Source organism: Scyliorhinus torazame, chromosome 17 (assembly GCF_047496885.1).
Source record: "Scyliorhinus torazame isolate Kashiwa2021f chromosome 17, sScyTor2.1, whole genome shotgun sequence".
In the NCBI taxonomy this organism is placed as follows: domain Eukaryota; kingdom Metazoa; phylum Chordata; class Chondrichthyes; order Carcharhiniformes; family Scyliorhinidae; genus Scyliorhinus; species Scyliorhinus torazame.
In genome coordinates, this window is record NC_092723.1 from 135,437,948 (window position 1) to 135,464,397 (window position 26,450).

A 26,450-nucleotide genomic window follows, 5' to 3' on the forward strand; every position below is an offset into this window, starting at 1 on the left:
GTTGGAAGATTTCTACCGGGCGCTACTGGTGCTGGGGCGTAACTGTGGCTGCCCGCACGTTTCGGGGAGCGAGCACACGGAACTTTTAATCAGGCATGCTTTCGTATCAGGTATGAGCTCCTCAGATATCCGCTGAAGACTTCTAGAAAGGGACACCCTGGTACTTAGAGAGGCATGGGCCCTGGCAGGGTCCATGGACGTTGCCAACAAAAACGCGCAGTCCTATGCGCCCGACCGCGCGGCGGCCCCCTGGGCTGCATGGCACCCCGCAGCGGCAGCCCCACAGACCTGACCCTGCAGGCCTGCGCTACGAGACGGCGCGCTAACGCCACCGGGCCCCGCTGTTTCTTCTGCGAGCAGGTGAATCATCCCCGCCCGCGCTGCCCGGCCCGCACCGCCACCTGCAAAGGGTGCGGCAAGAAGGGCCACTTTGTGGGGGTCTGCCAGGCCCGTGAAACTCCGGACTGCCGCGGCAACACCCCCTTCAGGCCCCGACCGGCCAGCGCTCACCGACACCCCCCTATCCTAGGGCCACGTGCGACCCACGGGCGTGGCCATCTTGCCCCCCGGACACCACGCTGGACGTGTGGGCGCCGCCATTTTGTCCATCGCTGCCGCCATCTTGTTCATCCCTGCCGCCATCTTGTTCATCCCTGGACACCATGTGCGACCCATGGGTGACGCCATCTTGGATGGGGCCTCAGGCCCCCAGCACAGTCAACTACACGCTGCCCGATCAGAACTCGCAACATCTTCATCTGGCTTCGGTGACACTGGATCAAAGTCGACCCCGGACACTCGCAACAGCTACAACGACGGTCTTCATCAACGGCCACGAGACGCCTTGCCTGATTGACTCTGGGAGCACGGAAAGCTTTGTTCACCCCGACACGGTAAGGCGCTGTTCACTTGTAACCCACCCTGTAAACCAAAGGATCTCCCTGGCCCCCGGGTCACACTCAGTGGAGATAAAGGGGTTCTGCCTAGCGAACCTCACTGTCCAAGGCAGGAAATTCGACAATTTCCGCCTGTATGTCCTGCCGCACCTCTGCGTGGCTACCCTCCTGGGGCTGGACTGCCAATGCTACTTGCAAAGCCTGACCTTTAAATTTGGCGGCGCTATACCTCCCCTTACTGTCTGCGGCCTCGCGACCCTTAAGGTCGACCCGCCTTCCCTGTTTGCGAACCTCACCCCGGATTGCAAACCCGTCACCACCAGGAACAGGCGGTACAGTGCCCACGACCGGACCTTCATCAGGTCAGAGGTCCAAAGGCTGCTGGGGGAAGGGGTCATCGAAGCGAGCAACAGTCCCTGGAGAGCTCAAGTAGTGGTGGTAAAGACCGGGGAGAAGCATAGGATGGTCATTGACTACAGCCAGACCATCAACAGGTTTACGCAGCTGGACGCGTACCCTCTCCCCCATATAGCCGACCTGGTAAACAGGATCGCACAATACAAGGTAGTCTCCATGGTGGATCTCAAGTCCGCCTACCATCAGCTACCCCTCCGTAACAGTGACCGCAAGTACATTGCCTTCGACGCAGATGGGAGGCTCTATCAATTTTTAAGGGTTCCCTTTGGTGTCACTAATGGGGTCTCGGTCTTCCAGCGAGAGATGGACCGAATGGTTGACCAATACGGCTTATGTGCAATGTTCCCGTATCTGGATAACATCACCATCTGCGGCCATGACCAGCAGGACCACGACACCAACCTCCGCAAATTCCTCCAGACCGCGAAAATCCTTAACCTGACATACAATAAGGATAAATGCGTGTTTAGCACCGACCGTCAAGCCATTCTGGGCTATGTAGTGCGAAATGGAGTTATAGGCCCCGACCCTGAACGCATGCGCCCCCTTATGGAGTTGTCCCTCCCTCACTGCCCCAAGGCCCTGAAGCGCTACCTCGGATTTTTCAGCTATTACGCACAGTGGGTCCACAACTATGCAGACAAAGCCCGATCCCTAATCCAGTCCACAACCTTCCCCCTGTCGACGGAGGCCCGCCAGGCCTTCAGCCGCATCAAAGCAGACCTCTGCCACCCGGGGGTCACTCGTTTCTTCCACTTCATCAAGACCCGCAACCTGCCCTACTCCATCGAGGAGGTCAGGACAGTCACCAGGGACTGCCAAATCTGCACGGAGTGCAAACCGCACTTCTACCGGCCAGAGAGGGAGCACCTGATAAAGGCTTCCCGTCCCTTTGAGCACCTCAGCATGGATTTCAAAGGCCCCCTCCCCTCCACCGACCGCAACACGTATTTCCTGAACGTGATTGATGAGTACTCCCGGTTCCCATTCGCCATCCCCTGCCCAGACATGACCGCAACCACTGTCATCAAGGCCCTCCAGGGTATCTTTACACTGTTCGTTTTCCCCGCGTCCATACACTTTATGAGCGACGAACTGCGTCAATTCCTGCTCAGCAAGGGCATCGCCTCGAGCAGGTCGACCAGTTACAACCCCCGGGGAAACGGACAGGTGGAGAGGGAGAAGGGAATGGTCTGGAAGACTGTTCTACTGGCCCTACGGTCTAGGAATATCCCAGTCTCCCGCTGGCAAGGAGTCCTCCCGATGGCCCTCCACGCCATCTGGTCGCTGCTCTGTACAACCACAAATCAGACACCTCATGAACGTCGCCTTGTTTTCCCCAGTAGGTCCTCCTCCGGGACCTCGCTTCCAACCTGGATAGCGACACCCGGACTCATCCTGCTTCGGAAGCACGTGCGGGCGCACAAGTCGGACCCGTTGGTCGAGAGGGCCCACCTGCTGCACGCTAACCTCCAGTACGCCTACGTGGCGTTCCCTGATGGCCAGCAAGATACAGTCTCCCTTCGGGATCTGGCGCCCGCCGGAGCCCCACGCGCTCCCGAACCATTACCACCCCCCCCAACCCCCACCCCCCCCCCCCCCCCACAGCAGTGGGAGGGGTCAGTACTCTCGCCGCTCCTTCCTAGGCCCGCCCACCCACCAACGCCCCCTACAGGCGCCCCCCCCCGTGTCAACCGTTTGCCCCAACAGCGCCGCCTAGGGGTGACAAAGCTGCCAGGGAGGCCGAAGCCACGCTCCCGCAGTCGCAACCACCGGGGCCCCCACCAGAATCACCACCGAAGCCCAGACGCTCCAGAAGGACGACCAGGCCACCCGATCGACTGATTGCTTCACTGTGACTTTAACTGTGAACGAACACTCTGTAAATATCCTCGACAGCACAGTACCTCCTTACCTGATCATACCATGTTAAAGGCAACGATTACCACTGGCCACCACCCCCGCCGGACTCTTTTTTAACAGGGGGTTAATGTGGTATTACCAGGTATTGTGGTACCTAAGAGGCTGATGACCATTGGTTAGACCCAGGAGTCTACCATTGGCTGTTGTTACGTAGCTCCGCCCTGACAGGCGGAGTATAGGAGATGGTGCCATCCCAGCAGCCTTCACTTTCTGTACCGAAGCTGCTGGGGAACAAGTTCTAGTAGATTAAAGCCTTCAGTTATGAAATCACTTCGTCTTGAGTGTAATTGATCGCGCATCAATAGGGTTACCAGCCTCGCTGGGCTGAGCGCCGTGAAGCTCGCGGCAGTTCCCCCTCACTACCACACTTAGAACTCTTTCCGGAGAATCACGCCCTATAGGCTTTTCACCATGAGACGCAATTTTGTGGAAGGGCAATGTGCACCCTTAAAAATTCTGCAGTCTTGCTTTTTAATTTTCAATCTTTAGCTTTCACATGTTCCTTTTTATGACCAAGATAACACGTTGATGCCCTTGAATCAACCTTAACTACTGACTGTCTCCCTTATTACTCCAAAGAGGGTCTGTCCTCCCCTGGGCCATTTTCCTTCCGATATCTCTCCAGTATCTCTGTGAGTTCACAAATAAAGGTCTGTTGGTTGCTAGCATGCTTGAGAGACAAGGGACTGGATTCTCCGCACCCCAACGCCGAAATCGCGTTCGGTGACGGGGTGGAGAATACCGTTTTCCCACACGAAATCAGGACCGGCGCCGGTTCGCTATTCTCCACCCCCCCGAAAAACAGCGTACTCAGGGAATACGCCGTGCCAAGTATCCACCGCCTCAGGCCATTGCCTGAGGACCGTCCTGCTATTCTCCGTCCCTGACCTGCCGAGTTCCCGACAGTGTGTTTGTAATCTGGTCCTGACGTTCGGGAACCCCGCGTGGTGGCTATTGACTCAGTCCTGGGCCGTCACAGTAGGGGGAGGGCCGATCGGAGGGCAGGGGGGGCCTCATTCGGGACTTTGTGTGCAGGCGGTCCGGGGCGGGCAAGCGGCCGATGCGGGGCACTATTTTGGCAGTCCAGGTCCGCGGGCTGAATCCGCCATGGAGCATGGCGCGGCCGCTGGAGGCCGCCACCGTGTGCATGCGCGGACTCTGACCCGGAAGTGTGGGGGGCCGTATCGGCAGCTGAAGCGGCGAGCTCCATGACAGCTGCCTGCTAGCTCCCTGCAAGACAGTTTTCCTGGCGTAAAAGACCACGGTTTTCACGACGGCGTGGCAACATAGTCCCGAAAACGGAAACCCCAACCCCAGATCTGCCATTACTGCAGCCTCCTTTATCTTTTGAAACTTTCTGGTCTTCAGGGCGGGATCATATTCCTTTGGGACACTATTTTTAAGTTCTTCCATTACCATCAGCCTCTCTACAGTTGTGAAAGTCTGGTTCAACATTCATCAACCTATACCACAATTTCCTTTTCTCTGGCAAATTCTACAAACATCTGACACTGTTTCTTCCTTAAATTTACACAGTTCTGCCTTTAGGCCGCTGGAATTAATTCACGGACATTGAGAACATCAATTTCCTCTGTATCAGAGTCACCAGACTGTTATCCTAAAGAGATGAGTATACCTCTAAAGTTTTATTATGAACACACTCTGCAGTACATTTCCTCAAATTACACAAAATGCATTTCAACTCATTCCTCACTGAATTTAGGCACTAATTTATATTCTTTGTCAAATCCAAACCAGGCGCTAAGCCTGAATAATCGGGGGCAATTTTGAGTCCACACTAGCCACTGAGGAACGCGGTGCAGGCTCAAAGTCCGGAGAGAATCGAAAAATGTATAATTGGGATTTGCGATTTTCACCTCCCCTCACTGATGGAGTCATGCGAATGACACAGAGGGAGACAGGGAACCTATTTTAAAACATTAGCATATCATTGGCAAGCACTCACTCCAGACCTACACCCATCACTGAACAACAGATTTACATAAATGTGAACCTGGGGCCTCACCTCTGAAGGGGATATTGGAGGTGAGCTTTCGGGAAGCTGTGGATCTCCAGGGTCTTCAACGCTTAGGTACACTAGAGAGGATGTGGGGACACAGGCAAGTTCAATTCAGGACCAGGGCTGGGGTTCAGTCTCTCAATCTCAGGGGGAGGGGTTGCTTGCAGGCCTTAGCTCCCTTCATTTTGGGAGCCCCTTGTTTTAACGGGGTTGGAGGCTGGCATGCAAGAAATGCTTCCTGTGTCCTCCTTGCTGGGCTTGTGGCCAAATTATGACTGAGGGAGTGCCCGTCCTCAGTAGCTGAAAAGTTGATCTGGAGAGGTGAATTCCGAGGATCAGCACTGGGAGCGACTATGAGGCTCTTTTTTTAAAAATATATATTTTTATTAAGAATTTTTCAATAACAATATTTCCACCTTACAAACAAACCCCCCCCCCCCCCGTAACAAAGAAAAGAAAAATAACTCGCGTGGCAAGACATGAACATGGCAAGTCAATAAAATACAGAACTTTGTACATTGGATTCTTCCCGTACATGTCAGTTTCCGGATCATTCATGTGCTTTCTTGCTCACATGCCCCCCACAGGAACCCCCCTTCCCCACCCCCCCCACCCCACTCTCCCCCCCCCCCCCCACGAACGATGTCCCCCCCGCCCCCCCCACCCCCCTGGGTTGCTGCTGCTGTCCGACCTTCATCTAACGCTCTGCGAGATGGTCTAGGAACGGTTGCCACCGCCTGTAGAACCCCTGCGCAGACCCTCTCAAGGCAAACTTTATCCTTTCCAACTTGATAAACCCAGCCATATCATTTATACAGGCCTCCACGCTGGGGGGCTTCGCCTCCTTCCACATTAGCAAGATCCTTCGCAGGGCTACTAGGGACGCAAAGGCCAGAATGCCGGCCTCTTTCACCTCCTGCAGTCCCGGCTCGTCCACTACTCCAAATAGTGCTAGCCCCCAGCTCGGCTTGACCCGGACTTTCACCACCTTAGATACTGTTCCCGCAACTCCCCTCCAGAACCCCTCCAGTGCTGGGCATGACCAAAACATATGGACATGGTTCGCCGGACTTCCTGAACACCTCCCACATCTGTCCTCCGCCCCAATGAACCTACTCAGCCTCGCCCCCGTCATATGCACTCTATGAACCACCTTAAATTGTATCAGGCTAAGCCTGGCACACGAGGAAGAGGAATTAACCCTACTTAGGGCATCAGCCCATAGCCCCTCCTCAATCTCCTCCCCCAACTCCTCCTCCCATTTACCCTTCAGCTCCTCTACCAAAGCCTGCCCCTCTTCTTTCATCTCCTGGTATATCGCCGACACCTTGCCCTCCCCGACCCATACGCCCGAGATCACCCTATCTTGATTCCCCTGTGCCGGGAGTAGCGGAAATTCCCTCACCTGCCGTCTCACAAATGCCCTCACTTGCATGTACCTGAAAGCGTTTCCCGGGGGTAGCCCAAACTTCTCTTCCAGCGCCCCTAAGCTCGCAAACGTCCCGTCAATGAACAGGTCCCCCATTCTTCTAATCCGTACCCGATGCCAGCTCTGAAATCCCCCGTCCATCCTTCCTGGGACAAACCTATGTCTCTAATCGGGGACCACACCGAGGCTCCCGTCGCACCCCTGTGCCGTCTCCACTGCCCCCAGATCTTTAGCATTGCCGCCACCACCGGGCTCGTGGTATACCTTGTCGGCGAGAGCGGCAGCGGTGCCATTACCAGCACCCCCAGGCTCGTTCCTTTGCAGGACGCCATCTCCAACCTCTTCCACGGCGCCCCCTCTCCCTCCATCACCCACTTACGGATCATTGCCACGTTGGCTGCCCAATAATAACCACCCAGATTTGGCAATGCCAACCCTCCTCTATCTCTGCTACGCTCCAAGAACCCCCTCCTTATCCGTGGGGTCTAGCTCGCCCACACAAATCCCGTAATGCTCCTACTTACCCTCTTAAAAAAGGCCTTAGTGATCACAATTGGGAGGCATTGGAATACAAAAATAAATCTCGGGAGGACCACCATTTTAACCGACTGTACCCTACCCGCCAGCGAGAGTGGCAACATGTCCCACCTTTTAAAATCCTCCTCCATCTGTTTCACCAATCGCGTCAAATTGAGTGCCCCCCAACTCCTAGCTACCTGAATCCCCAAATATCGAAAGCTCCTTTCCGCCCTCCTCAACGGTAGGTCCTCTATCCCTTTTCCCTGGTCCCCCGGATGGATCACAAAGAGCTCACTCTTTCCCACATTGAGCTTATAGCCCGAAAAGTCTCCAAACTCCCGTAGGATCTGCATTACCTCAACCATCCCCTCCACTGGATCCGTCACATACAGCAACAGGTCGTCTGCATACAGCGACACTCGATGTTCCTCTCCCCCTCGCACCACGCCCTTCCATTTCCCCGTCTCCCGAAACGCCATGGCCAAAGGTTCAATTGCTAATGCGAACAGCAGAGGGGACAGGGGGCACCCCTGCCTCGTCCCTCGATACAGCCGGAAATACTCCGACCTCCGTCGGTTCGTGACCACACTCGCCACCGGGGCTTTATACAGGAGCTTAACCCAACTAATAAACCCTCCCCCGAACCCAAACCTCCTCAACACTTCCCAGAGATACTCCCACTCTACCCGATCAAAGGCTTTCTCCGCGTCCATGGCTGTCACTATCTCCGCTTCTCCCTCCACCGATGGCATCATTATCACATTTAAGAGCCTTCGCACATTAGTGTTTAACTGCCTACCCTTTACGAATCCCGTCTGGTCCTCGTGAATCACCCTCGGAACACAGTCCTCAATCCTCATGGCCAACATTTTTGCCAGCAACTTAGCATCTACATTAAGGAGCGAGATCGGTCTATATGACCCACATTGCAGTGGGTCCTTATCCCGCTTTAAGATCAGAGAGATCGTCGCCTCCGACATTGTCGGGGGCAGGGTCCCCCCCTCCCTTGATTCATTGAAGGTCCTTACCAGCAACGGGGCTAACAGGTCTACATACTTCCTGTAGAACTCCACCGGGAATCCATACGGCCCCGGGCCTTCACTGCCTGCATGCTCCCCAGTTCTTTAACCAGCTCCTCCACCCCAATTGGCGCCCCCAGACCAGCCACCTCCTGCACCTCCACCCTTGGGAACCTCAACTAATCCAAGAATCGCCGCATCCCCTCTTTCCCCCCTAGGGGCTGGGACCTATACAGTTCCTCGTAAAAGGCCTTAAAAGCCTCATTCACTTTCCCAGCACTCCGCACCGTAGTTCCCCTGCCATCTTTGACTCCACCTATTTCCCTCGCTGCTATCCTCTTACGGAGCTGATGTGCCAGCATCCGGCTCGCCTTCTCCCCATATTCATATATCGCCCCCTGTGCCTTCCTCCACTGTGCCTCTGCCTTCCCTGTGGTCAACAGGTCGAACTCCGTCTGGAGACTTCGTCTCTCCCTGAGTAGTACCTCATCCGGAGCCTCTGCATAACTCCTGTCCACCCTTAAAATCTCCCCCACTAACCTCTCCCTTTTCCTGCCCTCACTCTTCACCCTGTGAGCCCTGATGGAGATTAACTCTCCCCTGACCATCGCCTTCAGCGCCTCCCAGACTACTCCCACCTGCACCTCCCCGTTGTCGTTAGCCTCCAGATATCTTTCAATACACCCCCGCACCCTCCCGCACACTTCCTCGTCTGCCAGCAGTCCCACATCCAACCTCCACAACGGGCGTTGGTCCCTCTCCTCCCCCAGCTCCAGCTCCACCCAGTGCGGGGCATGGTCTGAAATGGCTATGGCCGAATACTCCGTTCCCTCCACTTTCGGGATCAGTGCCCTGCCCAAAACAAAAAAATCTATCCGGGAGTAGGCCTTATGTACGTGGGAGAAAAAAGAAAATTCTCTGGCCAAAGGTCTGGTAAATCTCCACGGATCTACTCCCCCCCCCCCCATTTGATCCATAAACCCCCTAAGCACCTTGGCCGCAGCCGGCCTCCTCCCCGTCCTAGATCTGGAACGATCTAATGCTGGGTCCAGCACCGTGTAAAAATCCCCACCCATTATCAAGCTCCCTACCTGCAGGTCCGGAATACGCCCCAACATCCGTTTCATGAATCCAGCATCGTCCCAGTTTGGGGCATATACATTCACCAGTACCACCTCCGTCCCCTGCAACCTACCACTCACCATCACGTATCGGCTTCCCTTGTCCGCTACTATGTTCTTGGGCTCAAATGACACCCGCTTTCCCACCAGTATTGCCACCCCTCTATTCTTCGCATCCAGCCCTGAATGGAACACCTGTCCCACCCATCCCTTCCTTAACCTGACCTGATCTGCCACCTTCAGATGTGTCTCCTGAAGCATGGCCACGTCTGCCTTCAGTCCCTTTAGGTGCGCGAACACTCGGGCCCTCTTAACCGGCCCATTTAGGCCTCTCACATTCCACGTGATCAGCCGGATTGGGGGGTTACCCACCCCCCTCCCCCCCGCCGACTAGCCATCTCCTATCTTAGGCCAGTCCCGTGCTCGTGCCTCCCACTCCCTCCAGTCCCCCAGGTGGGGAACCCCCGCCCCAACCACTCTTCCATTTTCAGTTCCCCCTCGGACAGTGCAGCAGCAACCCTAGAATCCCCCCCCCCCCCCCCCCCGGCTAGATCCACATCTAGCACTTTTGCTCCCCCATATTACGTCCGTGAGTCAGCTGACCCCGGCTTCCCCCGCCTTCCTGTTGATCTCCCCGTGTGGGAGTCTCTCCTCCTCCTTACCTTCTCCATCCCCCCCCCCCCTTTTGGCGCGGGAAAAAAGCCCGCGCTTTCCTGAACCAGCCCCGCCCCCTGTGACGCAGCTCCTGTTGCGGCCATCATCCCAGTTCCCTCATCCCCGAGTCTCACCTCCCTCCAGGACTGACGCCCACATTCCCCATCACCATCATTTTGTCTACAGAAAGGGAAAAGGGAAATTTTAGGAATTTTAACCAGAACTCTACCCACATCCCCATCCATCATCCCACCCACAAAATATTCTTTACCCATATTTACAACCCCATATACAACCACATCCCCTCAGTTCGAGTCCAGTTTTTCCGTCTGTATAAAGGTCCAAGCCTCTTCTGGCGTTTCAAAATAATGGTGTCTGTCCTGATAAGTGACCCACAGTCGCGCAGGCTGCAGCATGCTGAACCTGACTCTATTTCTATGCAGCACCGCCTTGGCTCAGTTGAAGCCAGCTCTCCTCTTTGCCACCTCCGCGCTCCAATCCTGGTATACTCGGATCACCGCGTTCTCCCATCTGCTGCTCCGCACCTTCTTGGCCCATCTCAGCACACTTTCTTTATCCACGAAGCGATGGAACCTTGCCACTATTGCCCTTGGCGGCTCATCGGCCTTGGGTCTCCTCGCCAGGACCCGGTGAGCCCCTTCCAGCTCCAGGAGGGTCGGAGAGGCCTCCGCACCCATCAGCGAATGGAGCATCGTGCTCACATATGCCCCAGCTCCTTCGGGAAGACCCAGGATCTGGAGGTTCTTCCTCCTCGACCTGTTCTCCAGGACCTCAATTCTCTCGGCCCACCTCCTGTGCACCGCCTCGTGCGCCTCCATTTTTACCGCCAGGCCCTGGATATCATCCTCGTTGGTGTTCACCTTATCGTTCACCTCACGAAGCTCCACCACCTGGGTCGTGTGGGTCTCCTTCAGCCCCTCGATCGCCAACAGCATCGACGCCAGCACCTCCTTTTTCAGCACCTCCACACATCTCATGAAGAACTCCTGCTGGTCTGGCCCCCACGCTGCTTGCACTCCGCCATCTTGCCTTCTTCTCCTCGTTTTGTTCTCTGCTCCATGGCCTCTTTCCTCGTTGCTCCACCACTGCTCCCTGCCAAATATTGCGGGGGAGGGAACCTCACTGCTCCTTCCCACACGGGATCAGTCAAAAAAAAAGCTCCATTGGGGCTCCTCTGGAGAGCCCGAAAGTCCGTTTTCGCGGGAGCTGCCGAAACGCGCGGCTTAGCTCCGCATCGCCGCAACCGGAACGACTATGAGGCTCTTGGGTGAGGTTCCATGAAAGCCAGGCTACAAGGGCAGTGAGTGACTCCGGAATGGGTTGCATTCCTGCCTCATGAGGAATGAAGACCCTCTCACTTGGGGAAGTACGACTGCAATGTGAGTAGAGCCCCACACTCAGGCAGCACTGTGAGGACAAAAGGGTTAAGCGATATGGAATTTCAATTGGTTGTGAATGAGGGTGCTCTCTAGGTATGTGCTTGTCATGCTAATTTCAGGCTTTACTCTAATCAGCTGTGCCTCATTTGCCACAAGAGGCAATCATTTGCCTGATAAGCTACCTTGCCCTGCATTGACAAGTCAATTGTGACAATGAAATATGCAGAGTTGCACATCACTGCCTCTGATTGAAGCATCAAATCAGCTGTGGCAAGTGTTGTCTCTGTTGCTTCCTGCTGCTGCCCTGGTCTTTAAGCTGCTTTTTCATAAAGAAGTTGGAGCTGGAAACTCCAAGGATTTCTTCTGACCTTGCTTTGTAAAAAGGCTTGAGAAAAGAAGAAACTTTTGGGTTTTTCTTTTTGGGGGGGGCCTTCTCCATGTCCTCTCTTTCTTTTCAAAAGAAGTTTGCAAACCTGAGGGAGAGTGCCTTCAACAACTTGCTCTCTCCCCATCATAAGCACAATTGTTTGGGGTGGGTGTAGCACCACCTTTGGGTGGCACGGTAGCACAGTGGTTAGCACTGTTGCTTCACAGCGCCAGGGTCCCGGGTTCGATTCCTGCATGGGTCACTCTCTGTGTGGAGTCTGCACGTTCTTCCCTACGTGGGTTTCCTCTGGGCTCTCCAGTTTCCTCCCACAAGTCCCGAAAGACATGTTTGTTAGGGGAAGCAGAATACAGGGAGTTGGAAAGAAAGCTGAGAAGTTGGACCTCAAAGGTAGTAATCTCAGGATTACTGCCAATGCCAATAGCAGGGTATATCAGATGAATATGGACATTCTGAATTCTCCCTCTGTGTACCTGAATAGGCGCCACAACGTGACGACTACGGATTTTCACAGTAACTTCATTGCAGTGTTAATGTAAGCCTACTTGTGACAATAATAAAGATTATTATTATTATTATTATTATTAACTGTGTTAGTGGAGGGTGCGAGCGACACCTCTTTTATGGTGATGTCCGAGAATTCTCCTCTGAGCTGCTCAGGCCAGTGCCATCCAGAGGGCATGTGGATGGACCAGGCTGCTTGTCTGATTGCCCTGCAAGGGAAGGGAGATGGCATTAGTCCATCATGGAGGATGTGAGACATGATGTGAGAGGTTTGAGGAATGACTGTGTATCCTTAGGATTCTCACTTTTACTTGCTGGCCAGCTCAAGGGCTCCTTCCTCACATGCGGTGAGGGTGCGCATCATTTCGGGTGGCTGTACCCTCACACCTGTTGTGCTCGATTTTGGCCTGCAGAGAGACAGATGCAAAGATTGTAGGCAGGGGTCCTGCCAGTGTCTTGCGTGGGAGCAGGGAGGTGAGGAACAGAGTAGAGACTGGGGGGTACCAAGGGAATTGGAGGGGGTGAGAAGAAGGCAGGTGGGCATCCTGCAAGGTGGCTGGGTGAGAGGTCACCTTGGAGGTGCGATGGATTGGTCAAGGGGTGCAAAGAGAGACTGGATATGGCAGACTTCCCTTGGGCGCGCTTTTTGCTGCACTGCGCTCTTCTGGAGAGAGCTAGCATAGCTTTCCAGGCAGGGTTGGTCACCTTGCTGGAGGGACGCCTTCAGGAATGCGAGCACAGGAGGTCCCACTTCTGGACTCCAGCGAGTAGTCTGGTCAGGCCTCCTTCAGTGAATTGTGGAGCTGGCTTCCTGGCTGCCATCACCTCAGTTGGATCTGGACCGAGTGCTGTAGAGTGCTGGTGAGGCATTTAAATGGAGCTCGCCAATGATTGCAATGATTACGTTATTCCGGGGCGAGCGAATCAGCGGGAGGCCGCCATATGCAGGAAGGGAATTCCACAGGCAGGAAGGGAATAGCTGACCAGCAGGCAGAGCAAGAGGGCGAGGCAGGCAGTGCAGGAATCTTAAGTTGCCATTCTCCTGCAAAACAGATCTCCCGCATTGGATATTGTTGAGGGAAAGGCAGCACCAGCCAAATTTGTTGCACCATGTTTGGTTCTGCTGCAGAGGGGAGGGGTAAAAAGTTTGAGAATACAATAGTTACAGGGGATTCAAATGTAAGGGGCATAGATAGGTGTTTCTGTGGTCACAAAAGATATTGCAGGATGTATGTTGCCTCCCTGGTGCTGGGGTCAAAGATGTCTCTGAGTGGTTTCAGGACATCTGGAGGGGGAGGGTAAACAGCCAATGGTCATGGTACACATTGGCATAAACGACATAGGTTAAAAAAGGGATGAGGTCCTAAAAGCAGAATATAGGGAGTTGGGAAGAAAGCTGAGAAGTTGGACATCAAAGGTAGTGATCTCAGGATTACTGCCAATGCCAATAGCAGGGTATATCAGATGAATATGTGGCTGAAGCGATTGTGTGAGGTAGAGGGTTTCAGATTCCTGGGACATTGGGAACGGTTCTGGACAAGATGGGGCCAGTACAAAGTGGACGGGTTACACCTGGGCAGGTGATGTCCTCGGGGGAATATTTGCTGAAGTGATTCTGGAAGGTTTAAATTACATTGGCAGGGGGATGGGAACTTATGCAAGGAGTAATAGGAAGGGGAATCAAGAACAAAAACAAAAGGCAGAAAGGGGAATAAGAAAAGTGAAAGGCAGAGAAACCAAGGGCCAGATTCAAACAGGGCACAGTGAACAATAGTGGGAATGGGACAAGTAATGTTAAAAAGATAAGCCTTAAGGCTTTGTGTTTTAACGGGCGGAGCATAAAGTGGACGGATTAATCGCGCAAATAGATGTAAACGGGTATGATATAGTTGCGATTACGGAGACATGGCTGCAGGGTGACCAGGAATAGGAATTGAACATTCAGGGATATTCGGTATTTAGGAAGGACGGTCAAAAAGGAAAAGGTGGTGGAGTTGCATTGCTGCTTAAAGAGGCGATTAATGCAGTAGATATTAGCTCTGACAATGTGGAATCTGTATGGGTAATGCTGAGAAACACCAAGGGGAAAAAAACCTTTGTGGGGGTGTATATAGATCCCCAAATTGTAGTGGCGATGTTGGGAGTGGCATTAAACTTAAATTAGAGACAAATCCGATAAAGAAACATGTGTAATTATGGGTGACTTTAATCTGCATTGGGCAAATCAAATTAATCACAATACTATTGAGGAGGAATTCCTGGTGTGTACACAGGATGGCTTTCTGGCTCAATAAGTTGAGGAACCAACTAGAAAACAGGCCACCCTAAACTGGGTATTGTGTAATGAGAGAGGAATCATTGGTAATCTAGTTGTGTGGGACCCCTTGGGGATGAGCGACCATAATATGATAGAATTTTTCATCAACGTGATTCTGCGACTAGGGCCCTGAATCTAAATATAGGGAACTATGATGATATGAGGCACAAGTTGGTTGTGATGGATTGGGAGCATTACTTAAAGAGATGATAGTGGATAGGCAATGGCAAACATTCAAGGAACACATGGATGAACTGCAATAATTGTTTATTCCTGTCTGGCACAAAATTAAAATGGGAAAGCTGGCAAACCATGGCTTACAAGGGAAATTAGAGATAGTATTAGATCCAAGGAAGAAGCATATAAACTGGTCAAGAAAAACAACAAATCTGAAGATTGGGAGCAGTTTAGAATTCAGCAATGGAGGACCAAGGGATTGATTAAGAAAGGGAAAATAGAGTATGAGAGTAAGCTTGCGGGGAACATAAAAACTGACTGTAAACTTTTCTCTAGGTATGTGGTCTTTATACCAGGCAGGTTACGCCCAGCCCAATCCTTGGCATGGGAAAAATGCCAGCCTCGCACCACCAGCATGGTACCCTGCCAATGCCACTGGTCACCATGACGTGGAGATGCCGGCATTGGACTGGGGTGAGCACAGTAAGACGTCTTACAGCACCAGGTTTAAATCCAACAGGTTTGTTTCGAATCACTAGCTTTCGGAGCGCTGCTCCTTCCTCAGGTGAATGAGGAAGGAGCAGCGCTCTGAAAGCTAGTGATTTGAAACAAACCTGTTGGACTTTAACCTGGTGTTGTAAGACGTCTTATTGGTCACCATGGTAGTGCCAGGCTGTCAGTGCCAAGGTGGCACCTGTAATGCCAGGGTACCACCCTGCCCCAAGGGCAACCACCTGGGGATCTCCAATCCCCTGAGAGACCGCCCCCCCCCCCCCGCATGTCTGTCTGGCCCTCGTGTGTGGGAACTAGCACTGAACGGCACTCACTTGACGTCTCCGAGGCCAAGGGGCTAGATCCCAGGGCCTCAGTAGATCAGGAGAGCTATCTCACTCTAATATGCAGATTTGCCAAATACTGATCCCGCCCACAATGGGCGGGATTCAGATCGCAACATCCTCTGAGTACCCGTTAGATCTCGCGAGATGTGGCAAGCTGGGGTCTCGCACCACCAGCCTCGTATCCTGCCAATGCCACTGGTCACCATGGTAGTGCCAGGCTGGCAGTGCCAAGGTGGCACCTGGAGTGCCAGGGTACCACCCTGCCCAGAGGGCAACCACCTGGGGATCTCCTGGCATCTACTGGCCATATCGCATCCCCAATAGGGTGCAACATGGCTGGTGGATCGCATCCTGCATGATTTCATAAAGCAGTTAGATCTAGTACTTGAGGCGACGGGAATCAATGGATATAGGAGAAAGGCGGGATTAGGGTATTGAGTTGGATAATCAGACATGATCATAATGAATGGTGGAGCAGGATCGAAAGGCCAAATAGCCTTCTGCTCCTATTTTCTTTGTTTGTATAAGAGCATGGTGTAGTTCACGTAAAGAAAAGGGAGAGGAGGTGGTGGCATAGTGGTATTGTCACTGGACTAGAAATGCTCTGAGAACCCAGGTTCAAATCCGCCACTGCAGATGGTGAAATTTGAATTCAATAAAAATCTGGAATTAAAAGTCTAATGATGACCATTGCCGATTGTCGTAAAAACCCATCTGGTTCACAAATGTCCTTTAGGGAAGGAATGGCCTACATGTGACTCCAGATCCACAGTACCCTCTAGGGCAATTAGGGGAGGGCAATAAATGCTGGCCCAGCCTGTTCCGCCCATGTCCCATGAACGAATAAAAAGAAAAGAAAATCTTTTGTTTGAGAGGGTCAAAATTCCATGAAAATTCCTGCTGATGGGTTTGCAACATTTTTCTCACCGGAACTGACATTTTTGCTATTTTGTGGCCATTAAGATTCTCCACCATCCCGTTTGTGTAATATAAAATATTTGCTGTCCAGTTCTAATTATCCCACATTTCTTTCTCTTTGAAATTCGAATCCATGTTTCACATTTCTCTTTCTTTTTCCTTCCTTTCTATTTCAAGTTCTTTGCCTTTGGTTGCGGGGAGGATGGGTGGTGAGGGTTCATGGGGGGGCTTGTGTGATTGGAGGGGTCATAGGAATGGGTGGGGTGAGGAAACTTGGGATGGCATGGGGGTGATTGCGGGATTGAGGGGGCATGGGCGATCTGACGGTCATGGGATTACATAGGTGTGGGATGACATTTAGAAGGCCATTGAAAGCTGTGTTCAATAATGGTCCGCCTCTTCATCCAGACTCACCACTCGATCTATTTCAACTGTCAAAATGCACTGCAAGTCCAACCCCTGTGTGAAAAGTCAAAATTCCTGGGCAAAGTCACATGTGAATGATGTATGCATTTCAGAATGCGCAAAAGTCAAGTTTTTCTGAGTCTACTCATAATCCTGGTCCTCTGTGCTTAAAATATTCTAGCCAAGTCCGCATACATGAGTATGGCCTCAACCGGGACCTTGGATTCATGTCACATTACATTCACACCCCCCACCATCTGGCCTGGGCTTGCAAAATCCTACCAACTGTCCTGGCTTGAGAGAATTCACATCTCTTTAACCTATGATTATCCCTCTCTCCAGGGGCTCCGTATATACCTGTATACTTAATTACCTGCAAAGACTCGCATTCAAAGTATCGCCTTGCATTTGTGACTTTGTCGATATATATGTTTCTGGAACTTACCTCTTCATTCACCTGAGGAAGGAGCAGTGCTCTGAAAGCTAGTGATTCAAAACAAACCTGTTGGACTTTAACCTGGTGTTGTAAGACTTCTTACTTAAAATAGAAAGCAGTACATTTACTGATACAGACTTTTCTCGCCTTGTTGATCACCACCAAGGTTTTCCCACCATAGTTTGGAAACAGATATCAGGAATTCAAACACAAAATTCTCCACACAGCCTTCTCTCACGTCAGAACAACTTCAATGGGAGAACAAGTTGCCTGCTCATCTTGTTGACTTGAGAAATAGAGCAGGGCTAACTGGCAAATGAAGGTTAAACTGTGGAATAGTAAGAAAGAAAACATTTTATAAAAGCACAATTTACATACAAAACTTCCCAATGAAAATTATGTATTGGAAATTATTTCATAGAAATAACAATTTTTAAAACTGTTGAATACCCAGTAACAGATTGCTGATTATGTACAGTATATATGACTAGTGTGCCACAATTTCAGTATTCATTGAATTGCATGAAAGTATAACAAATTCTTTGTTCAGTAAACTAAATCTATGTTTTATAGCTTTTATCCGTGTCGATGGTTACTCGGGCCTCAAGAAGAAGTACTTTATGACCATCCCCACTATCCATATTCCTAACTCTACCTGTGGCTTTCCAAGAGAGGATGCGTTTCATATTTTTCAGGATCCTATTAATTCTGACTATCCTTGGCCAGGCGTAATATTTGGAATAACTGTACTTTCCACTTGGTATTGGTGCACAGACCAGGTAACACACATATATATATGTATGCTTAACATAAAGTTCAAACACTAACGGTGTTACTGCTTTTTGATCAGCTGGGTGTCTGACACAGAAGTCCATAACATGGTTAAGAGACTCTAAACCAAGCTACCAAGGATTTCACACAAGTAGCAAGTCTGCCTATCTGAAATTATACATGCTCTCTTCCTTGAGATACACACAATTGCAGAGAACGTAGGCTTAGAACCAATGCTCCCATTATGCTTACCAGCACAGGGCACTGAGTATTTTTCCAGAACCTGTCTAGTTAGGCCCGTTCTACTTGTGAGTTTAAATGGAATTCCAAACCAACTTGGATGCCAGTGACTGCAGAGATGTCAAAATTATTTACTTTTCAGGGCAATGATCCATCAAAATATTCGTGGTTACAAAATCTATTGAGCATTGCTTTTTTGCCTATGGTCAGTTTACAATTTACAAAGTTGTGACTTATGTTGGAAATGTCTCCTGCCATTCTGACAAAGCTTTGAGCAGCATACTCATTTTAATATGCAATTGCTGCACAGCCTTGTCCATGCACATAGTAAAGGGAACATTGTTTCAGATTTGCAAAGGGACACCCTTCATACATGATCAAAGTTGAATTAGGACTGAACTATACTCTGGGGGGCCTAAGTGAAACTTTCAACTAATTTTAAGGAACTTGCATTCGGTGGCATTAAATTACAAATTGTGTGGATGATGCAACCATCAATTCACTCGAAGACACGTGGAGAAGTAAACCGTGGTTTTAATCAGCTTAGAACTGAGCCTGCCTGTGACTGGTACAAAACTGAAGGCGACCCCACAGGTCAGCGGCTCTTATACTTCCTGTAAAGGGGGGTGGAGCCCGTACATGCCCCAACATATCCCCTGTGGGTGAAGCCACACAATGGCCCATAGGTAGAGCCCACAGGGTTAATAACATAACACAGTGCACTGGTGAATTATCAATAATTATACATTCACCACATTCACCCCCTGATTAAAAAATGAAGTCTGGCGGGGGTGACGGGCTCATAGATTCAGTCGGCCCGGTGCCCGGATCGTACGTTGCGACCGCCGAAGCACTGGTGTTGCAGCCGCTTCGGGTGGGTCCAGAGCAGGCACAGGCGTGGACTCCGGGAGCGGCTCTTCCGGAGCTTCATTCCTGTGGACCGGTGCGGCGGGTGGGAGGGAGCGCGGGAACCATATAGGGGCGGGGGCGCTGAACATGGGAGGTTGGACGGGACATAGTGTGGGGGATGCAGTAGTGGGAGTGGTGTTGGAGCCTGCGGGCGCCAGGTCCCGGAGGGAGACGGTATCTTGCTGGCCATCGGGGTGTTCGACGTACGCATAGTGTGTGTTGGAGTGCAGGAGCTGGACCCTCTCTATCAGGGGGTCGGTCTTATGGCTCGGAACATGTTTTCGGAGGAGGACTGGACCTGGTGTCATCAGCCAGGGCGGAAGCGAGGCCCCTGAGGTAGCTCCCCTAGGGAAAACAAACAAAGAAGGATCTAAAGAGAGAGCTAAGACGAGCAAGGAGGGGGCATGAGAAGTATTTGGCAGGAAGGATCAAGGAAAACCCAAAAGCTTTCTATAGGTATGTCAGGAATAAGCGAATGACTAGGGAAAGAGTAGGACCAGTCAAGGACAGGGATGGGAAATTGTGTGTGGAGTCTGAAGAGATAGGCGAGATACTAAATGAATATTTTTCGTCAGTATTCACTCAGGAAAAAGATAATGTTGTGGAGGAGAATGCTGAGCCCCAGGCTAATAGAATAGATGGCATTGAGGTACGTAGGGAAGAGGTGTTGGCAATTCTGGACAGGCTGAAAATAGATAAGTCCCCGGGACCTGATGGGATTCATCCTAGGATTCTCTGGGAGGCCAGGGAAGAGATTGCTGGACCTTTGGCTTTGATTTTTATGTCATCATTGGCTACAGGAATAGTGCCAGAGGACTGGAGGACAGCAAATGTGGTCCCTTTGTTCAAAAAGGGGAGCAGAGACAACCCCGGCAACTATAGACCGGTGAGCCTCACGTCTGTAGTAGGTAAAGTCTTGGAGGGGATTATAAGAGACAAGATTTATAATCATCTAGATAGGAATAATATGATCAGGGATAGTCAGCATGGCTTTGTGAAGGGTAGGTCATGCCTCACAAACCTTATTGAGTTCTTTGAGAAGGTGACTGAACAGGTAGATGAGGGTAGAGCAGTTGATGTGGTGTATATGGATTTCAGCAAAGCGTTTGATAAGGTTCCCCACGGTAGGCTATTGCAGAAAATACGGAGGCTGGGGATTGAGGGTGATTTAGAGATGTGGATCAGAAATTGGCTAGCTGAAAGAAGACAGAGGGTGGTGGTTGATGGGAAATGTTCAGAATGGAGTACAGTTACAAGTGGAGTACCACAAGGATCTGTTCTGGGGCCGTTGCTGTTTGTCATTTTTATCAATGACCTAGAGGAAGGCGCAGAAGGGTGGGTGAGTAAATTTGCAGACGGTAATAAAGTCGGTGGTGTTGTCGATAGTGTGGAAGGATGTAGCAGGTTACAGAGGGATATAGATAAGCTGCAGAGCTGGGCTGAGAGGTGGCAAATGGAGTTTAATGTAGAGAAGTGTGAGGTGATTCACTTTGGAAGGAATAACAGGAATGCGCAATATTTGGCTAATGGTAAAGTTCTTGAAAGTGTGGATGAGCAGAGGGATCTAGGTGCCCATGTACATAGATCCCTGAAAGTTGCCACCCAGGTTGTTGCAGCTGTACAGAACTCTGGTACGGCCGCATTTGGAGTATTGCGTACAGTTCTGGTCACCGCATTATAGGAAGGACGTGGAGGCTTTGGAGCGGGTGCAGAGGAGATTTACCAGGATGTTGCCTGGTATGGAAAATCTTATGAGGAAAGGCTGATGGACTTGAGGTTGTTTTCGTTGGAGAGAAGGTTAAGAGGAGACTTAATAGAGGCATACAAAATGATCAGGGGGTTGGATAGGGTGGACAGTGAGAGCCTTCTCCCGCGGATGGAAATGGCTGGCACGAGGGGACATAACTTTAAACTGAGGGGTAATAGATATAGGACAGAGGTCAGAGGTAGGTTCTTTACGCAAAGAGTAGTGAGGCCGTGGAATGCCCTACCTGCTACAGTAGTGAACTCGCCAACATTGAGGGCATTTAAAAGTTTATTGGATAAACATATGGATGATAATGGCATAGTGTAGGTTAGATGGCTTTTGTTTCGGTGCAACATCGTGGGCCTAAGGGCCTGTACTGCGCTGTATTGTTCTATGTTCTATGTTCTAAACGGTCATGAGGAGTCTGGTTTGTGGCCGTGCAAAGGAGGGACCTAATAAAGTGGAGCGCATTAGGGAGGACCTCCTGCCAGTGAGAAACTGGGAGATTCCTGGACCGCAGGGTCAGTAGGACGGTCTTCCAGACCGTCGCGTTCTCCCTCTTCACCTGCCCATTTCCCCTGGGGTTATAACTGGTAGTCCTGCTCGAGGCGATGCCCTTACTGAGCAGGTACTGACGCAGTTCGTCGCTCATGAACGACGAGCCCTAGTCGCTGTGGACATAACTGGGGAAACCAAACAGGGTGAAGACACTATGCAGGGCTTTAATGACGGTGGGGGTGGTCATATCAGGGCAGGGGATGGCTAACAGGAAGCGGCAGAACTCATCTTTGATGTTGAGGAAGTACGTGTTGCGGTTATTGGAGGGGAGGGGCCCTTTGAAACCGACACTGAGGCGTTCAAAGGGCCGGGATGCCTTTACCAGGTGGGCCTTATCCGGTCGATAGAAGTGCGGTTTACACTCCGCACAGATTTGGCAGTCTCTGGTTATAGCTCTGACCTCCTCGGTGGAGTAGGGCAGGTTGCGGGCCTTGATGTAATGCAGAGCCGGGTGACCCCTGGGTGGCAGAGGTCACCGTGGATACCCCGTAGTCGGTCATTTTGCGCGCTGGAGCATGTGCCGTGGGACAGGGCATCTGGGGGCTCATTGAGCTTCCCAGGACGATATACTCTATCGTAGTTATAGGTGGAGAGTTCGATTCTCCACCTCAAGATCTTATCATTCTTGATCTTGCCCCGCTGTGTATTGTCAAACATGAAGGCAACCGATCGTTGGTCGGTGATGAGGGTAAACCTCCTACCAGCGAGGTAGTGCCTCCAGTGCTGCACGGCTTCCACAATGGCTTGGGCTTCTTTTTCGCCCGAGGAGTGTCGAATTTCGGAGGTGGTGAGGGTGCGTGAAAAAAATGCTACCGGTCTGCCTGCTTGGTTGAGGGTGGCGGCGAGAGCGACCTCTGAGGCGTCGCTCTCCACCTGGAAGGGGACGGACTCATCCACCGCGCGCATCGTAGCTTTGGCGTCCGCCTTCATGCAGTTGAAGGCCTGGCGGGCCTCAGCTGCCAGTGGAAAGAGGGTGGCCTTAAATAGTGGGCGGGCTTTGTCCGCATACTGGGGGACCCACTGGGCGTATATAGGAGAAAAATCCAAGGCACCTCTTCAGGGCCGTGGGACAGTGAGGGAGAGGGAGTTATAGGACGGGGCGCATACGGTCAGGGTCGGGCACTAGGACCCCGTTTTCCATGACGTAGCCGACGATGGCGAGCCTGGTTGTGTGGAAAACGCATTTCTCCTTGTTGTAGGTGAGGTTGAGTTTTTGGGCGGTTTGGAGAAATCGGTGGAGGTTGGCGTCGTGGTCCTGCTGATCATGGCCGCAGATGGTGACATTGTCCAAGTACGGAAACGTGGCCCGCAGCCCGTACTGGTCCACCATTCGGTCCATCGCTCGTTGGAATGCCAAAACCCCGTTCGTGATGCCAAAGGGGACCTATAGGAAATGGAAAGGTGGCCGTCTGCCTCAAACGCCGTATAGTGGCGGTCCTCCGGGCGGATTGGGAGATGGTGGTATGCAGACTTCAGATCCACCGTGGAGAACACGCGGTAGTGCGCGATCTGATTTACCATGTCTGCAAACCAGGGAAGGGGGTACGCATCGAGCTGCGTAAACCGGTTAATGGTCTGGCTGTAATCAACCACCATCCGGAACTTTACCCCGGTCTTGACAACCACCACCTGAGCTCTCCAGGGGCTATTGCTGGCCTCTATGACTCCCTCCCGCAAGAGACGCTGGACCTCGGACCTAATGAACCTCCTGACCTGCATGCTATACCGCCTGCTTCTGGTGGCTACTGGCTTGCAATCGGCGGTGAGGTTTGCAAAGAGGGGGGGGGGGGGCGGGGGGGCGATTTTTAGGGTCGCGAGGCTGCATATGGTGAGCGGGGGCAGGGGCCCCCTGAACTTCAGAGGCTCCTGAGGTTGCACTGGAAGTCGAGTCCCAAAAGGAGAGGAGCGCAGAGGTCTGGGAATTATCAGTAATTATACATTCACCGCAGAGGAATAAAATTTCCGCATCACCTTGTGGAACATCAGCGTGAAGTATATGTAAGTAAAATACTACTTATGCAGGTGTCCAAAATCAGGATGATAAATATAGGATGGTCACTAATAAATCTAATTGGAATTCAGGTGAAACATCTTTACTTGGGGCTGGATTTTACGAGACCCTGTGCTCCCCGATTGGCTGACTAAAATGTCCAGCTGGGGAGCCCGCCCACCATACTCGAGGAGCTTCTCAGCAATTTAATGCTACAGTGCTTTAAGGTAAGACTGCTGCTCAACCTCAGGAGGAAGTTCCATCTTAGAGAGCTGCTTGCCAATTGGATGGCCAAAAGCTGTATAATTCCAGTAGCACAAATGGGAGTATTGGACATTACTGCCAGTTCAAATGAAAAGACGCTGGACACAGAAATAAGTTCTGGATATCACTGGGGCCATGTGGCAGGCTTCGGTGATGGAAGCAAAGTGCCTCCTCTTGACTGACAAGTCTGTGCAGTTAAAGTTAAAATTCCCTTGGCATAGGTCTTTCTGTACTACAGGTAAAATAGTGGTGGGGACAGGATGAAGCTCTTAAGTGGCTATTAATTGGCCAGCTAACGGTCTCAATAGGTCGAAGGGCACACTCTATTACCCCTGTACAATTTCAGAAAGGTTGGAGGTAGGCAGCGGGCAGGCCACCCACTGGATTTTATGAAACACCCACACTATCAAACCTGTTGGTGGGGGAGTGTAAAATCCAGCACTTAGAGTGCTGTTAAAATGTGGAACATGGGATAGCCGTGGCAATCAGCATGGATGTATTTCAGATAAATTACATGAGATATGAATAGAAAGACATGTTAACAGATTGAGATGAAGTGAGGCTCCTGTGGAGAATGAACACCAACAAAGATATATTGGTGTTATAACCTGCTTACCATTGGCTGGGGAGTAATGACAATCCCACAATCCTGTGGGAGTATGAGCTTCCCCAATGAGGGGGGCAGACAAATCATTAGCAGACTCCCTGTATAAATAAAGCTGGCCAGTTTGGAACCAGCAGGAAGCAGTGAGCAGCAAGCAAAGTTGTTGCTGCTGTTGTATATATATATATGTTATTGTAAATAAATGTTATTTCTTTGTATCCTTGAAACTCATGCTGGATTTTTCGTGGCCCTCACAAAACTGGCGACAAGGGCTAAAGTGAATAGCTGTCTACACTGCTGAAGCCACCTCCCTGGATTTTTGTTGGATACAGGTTGGAAGTTGTTTTCTATTACACCATCCCTCTGTATGGACGTTTGGATGTTTTTGATGCTGCGCTGGAAAGCTGGAACCAGTACGCACAACGGATGCGTTACTATTTCCGGGCAAACAATATCACCAAAAACGAGTGGCAGGTGGTCATATTGCTCACCGCCTGCGGCCCGCATATGTTTGGGGTGATTAGGAGCCTTACGTACCCAGCTGCCCCAGACACCAAAATGTTTGATGAACTTGTGAATTTAGTGGGGCAGCATTTTAACCCAACTCCGTCCACGGTAGTCCAGCGTTACCGGTTTAATACCGCTGAGAGGACCCCAGGAGAATCCCTTGATGACTTTCTATCCAGGCTACGCAGGATTGCGGAGTACTGTGACTATGGTGAGACCTTGGCAGAAATGTTACGCGACCTTTTGGTTTGCGGTATTAACAATGCGCCCACCCAGAGAAAGTTGTTAGCTCAGCCAACATTGACTTTTCAACAGGCCATTCAAATAGTATTGTCCCGAGAGAGCGCAGAACGAGGAGTGCAGGAGCTACAGGGAATGTAGGTGCATGCCTTGGGGCGCAACCCCTTCCATCCGAAAACGTCCCCCCGCACTCCTGCGATACCTTGGGCGAGGCGACGTCCGGATCGACGCCAGTGGCCGTCGGACATTCCTCCCCGAAGGGAGCCTTCTCCAGAACCAATGGATGAGGAGCCATGTCCGTGTCAGACTTGTAGGCGGCGACACGGTCGCGGACGCTGGTCCTGGGGGCGCCAGAGACGCCGTCATTCCAACCGAAACTGGGACCAGCCCAGGGGCCGTACCTTCCATGTGGATGAACCTGCGGCGACTACTGAGGACGTGGAGACGGAGGACGACTGCCTGCAGCTGCATTGTGTGGCAGCTCCCCGTGTGGCCCCTATTAAGGTGACAGTACGGGTCAATGGTCACCCGCTTGAGATGGAGTTGGACACCGGCGCAGCGGTCTCCGTGATCGCCCAGAGGACATTTGACCGCTTCAAGCAGGGTATACAGACCCTTACATTAACCAACACACAGGCCAGGTTGGCCAACAAAAGGGAGAACCATTGGACATTGCAGGAACTACGATGACCCCTGTTGTTTATGGACGCCAGGAGGGGTGCGCGGTGGTGCGCGGCCATGGGCCCAGCCTGTTGGGTCGGGACTGGTTGCGCCATTTGCGCTTGCAGTGGCAGCAGTGGTCTTTGCGGTGAAACGTTTCCACCAGTACGTGTATGGCTGCCACTTCACTATCGTGACTGATCATAAGCCTCTGCTGGGACTTTTCAGAGAGGATAAGCCAATACCGCCCATTGCTTCCGCATGGATCCAGCGCTGGGCGTTGTTGCTCGCTGCATACGGGTATTCTCTGGAGCACAAACCAGGAACGCAGATAGCGAATGCCGACGCACTGAGCCAATTGCCTTTATCGATTGGCCCCATGTCGACCCCCATGACCGGTGAGGTGGTTGCAACCCTAAATTTTATGGACACCTTGCCTATCACGGCATCACAGATCCGTGAGTGGAACCAGACAGAGCCAGTCCTGTCAAAGGTTCGGCACATAGTCCTGTATGGTGGGCAGCATAGACAGCTCCCAGGCGAATTGCGGGCATTTTCCTCCAAGCTGTCAGAATTCAGCA

The 26,450-nt window shown here is 51.6% G+C and overlaps 1 protein-coding gene across 1 annotated transcript in view; it reads left to right on the forward strand.

Annotated features, from left to right (window-relative positions):
* Positions 1 to 26,450, forward strand: part of LOC140394170 (sodium/myo-inositol cotransporter 2-like) — a 402,805-nt gene that overhangs the window by 191,443 nt on the left and 184,912 nt on the right. Inside the window, exon 9 of the mRNA XM_072481110.1 lies at positions 17,953 to 18,158. Coding sequence (XP_072337211.1) covers positions 17,953 to 18,158 — 206 coding nt within the window. The remainder of the gene's footprint in view (positions 1 to 17,952; positions 18,159 to 26,450) is intronic.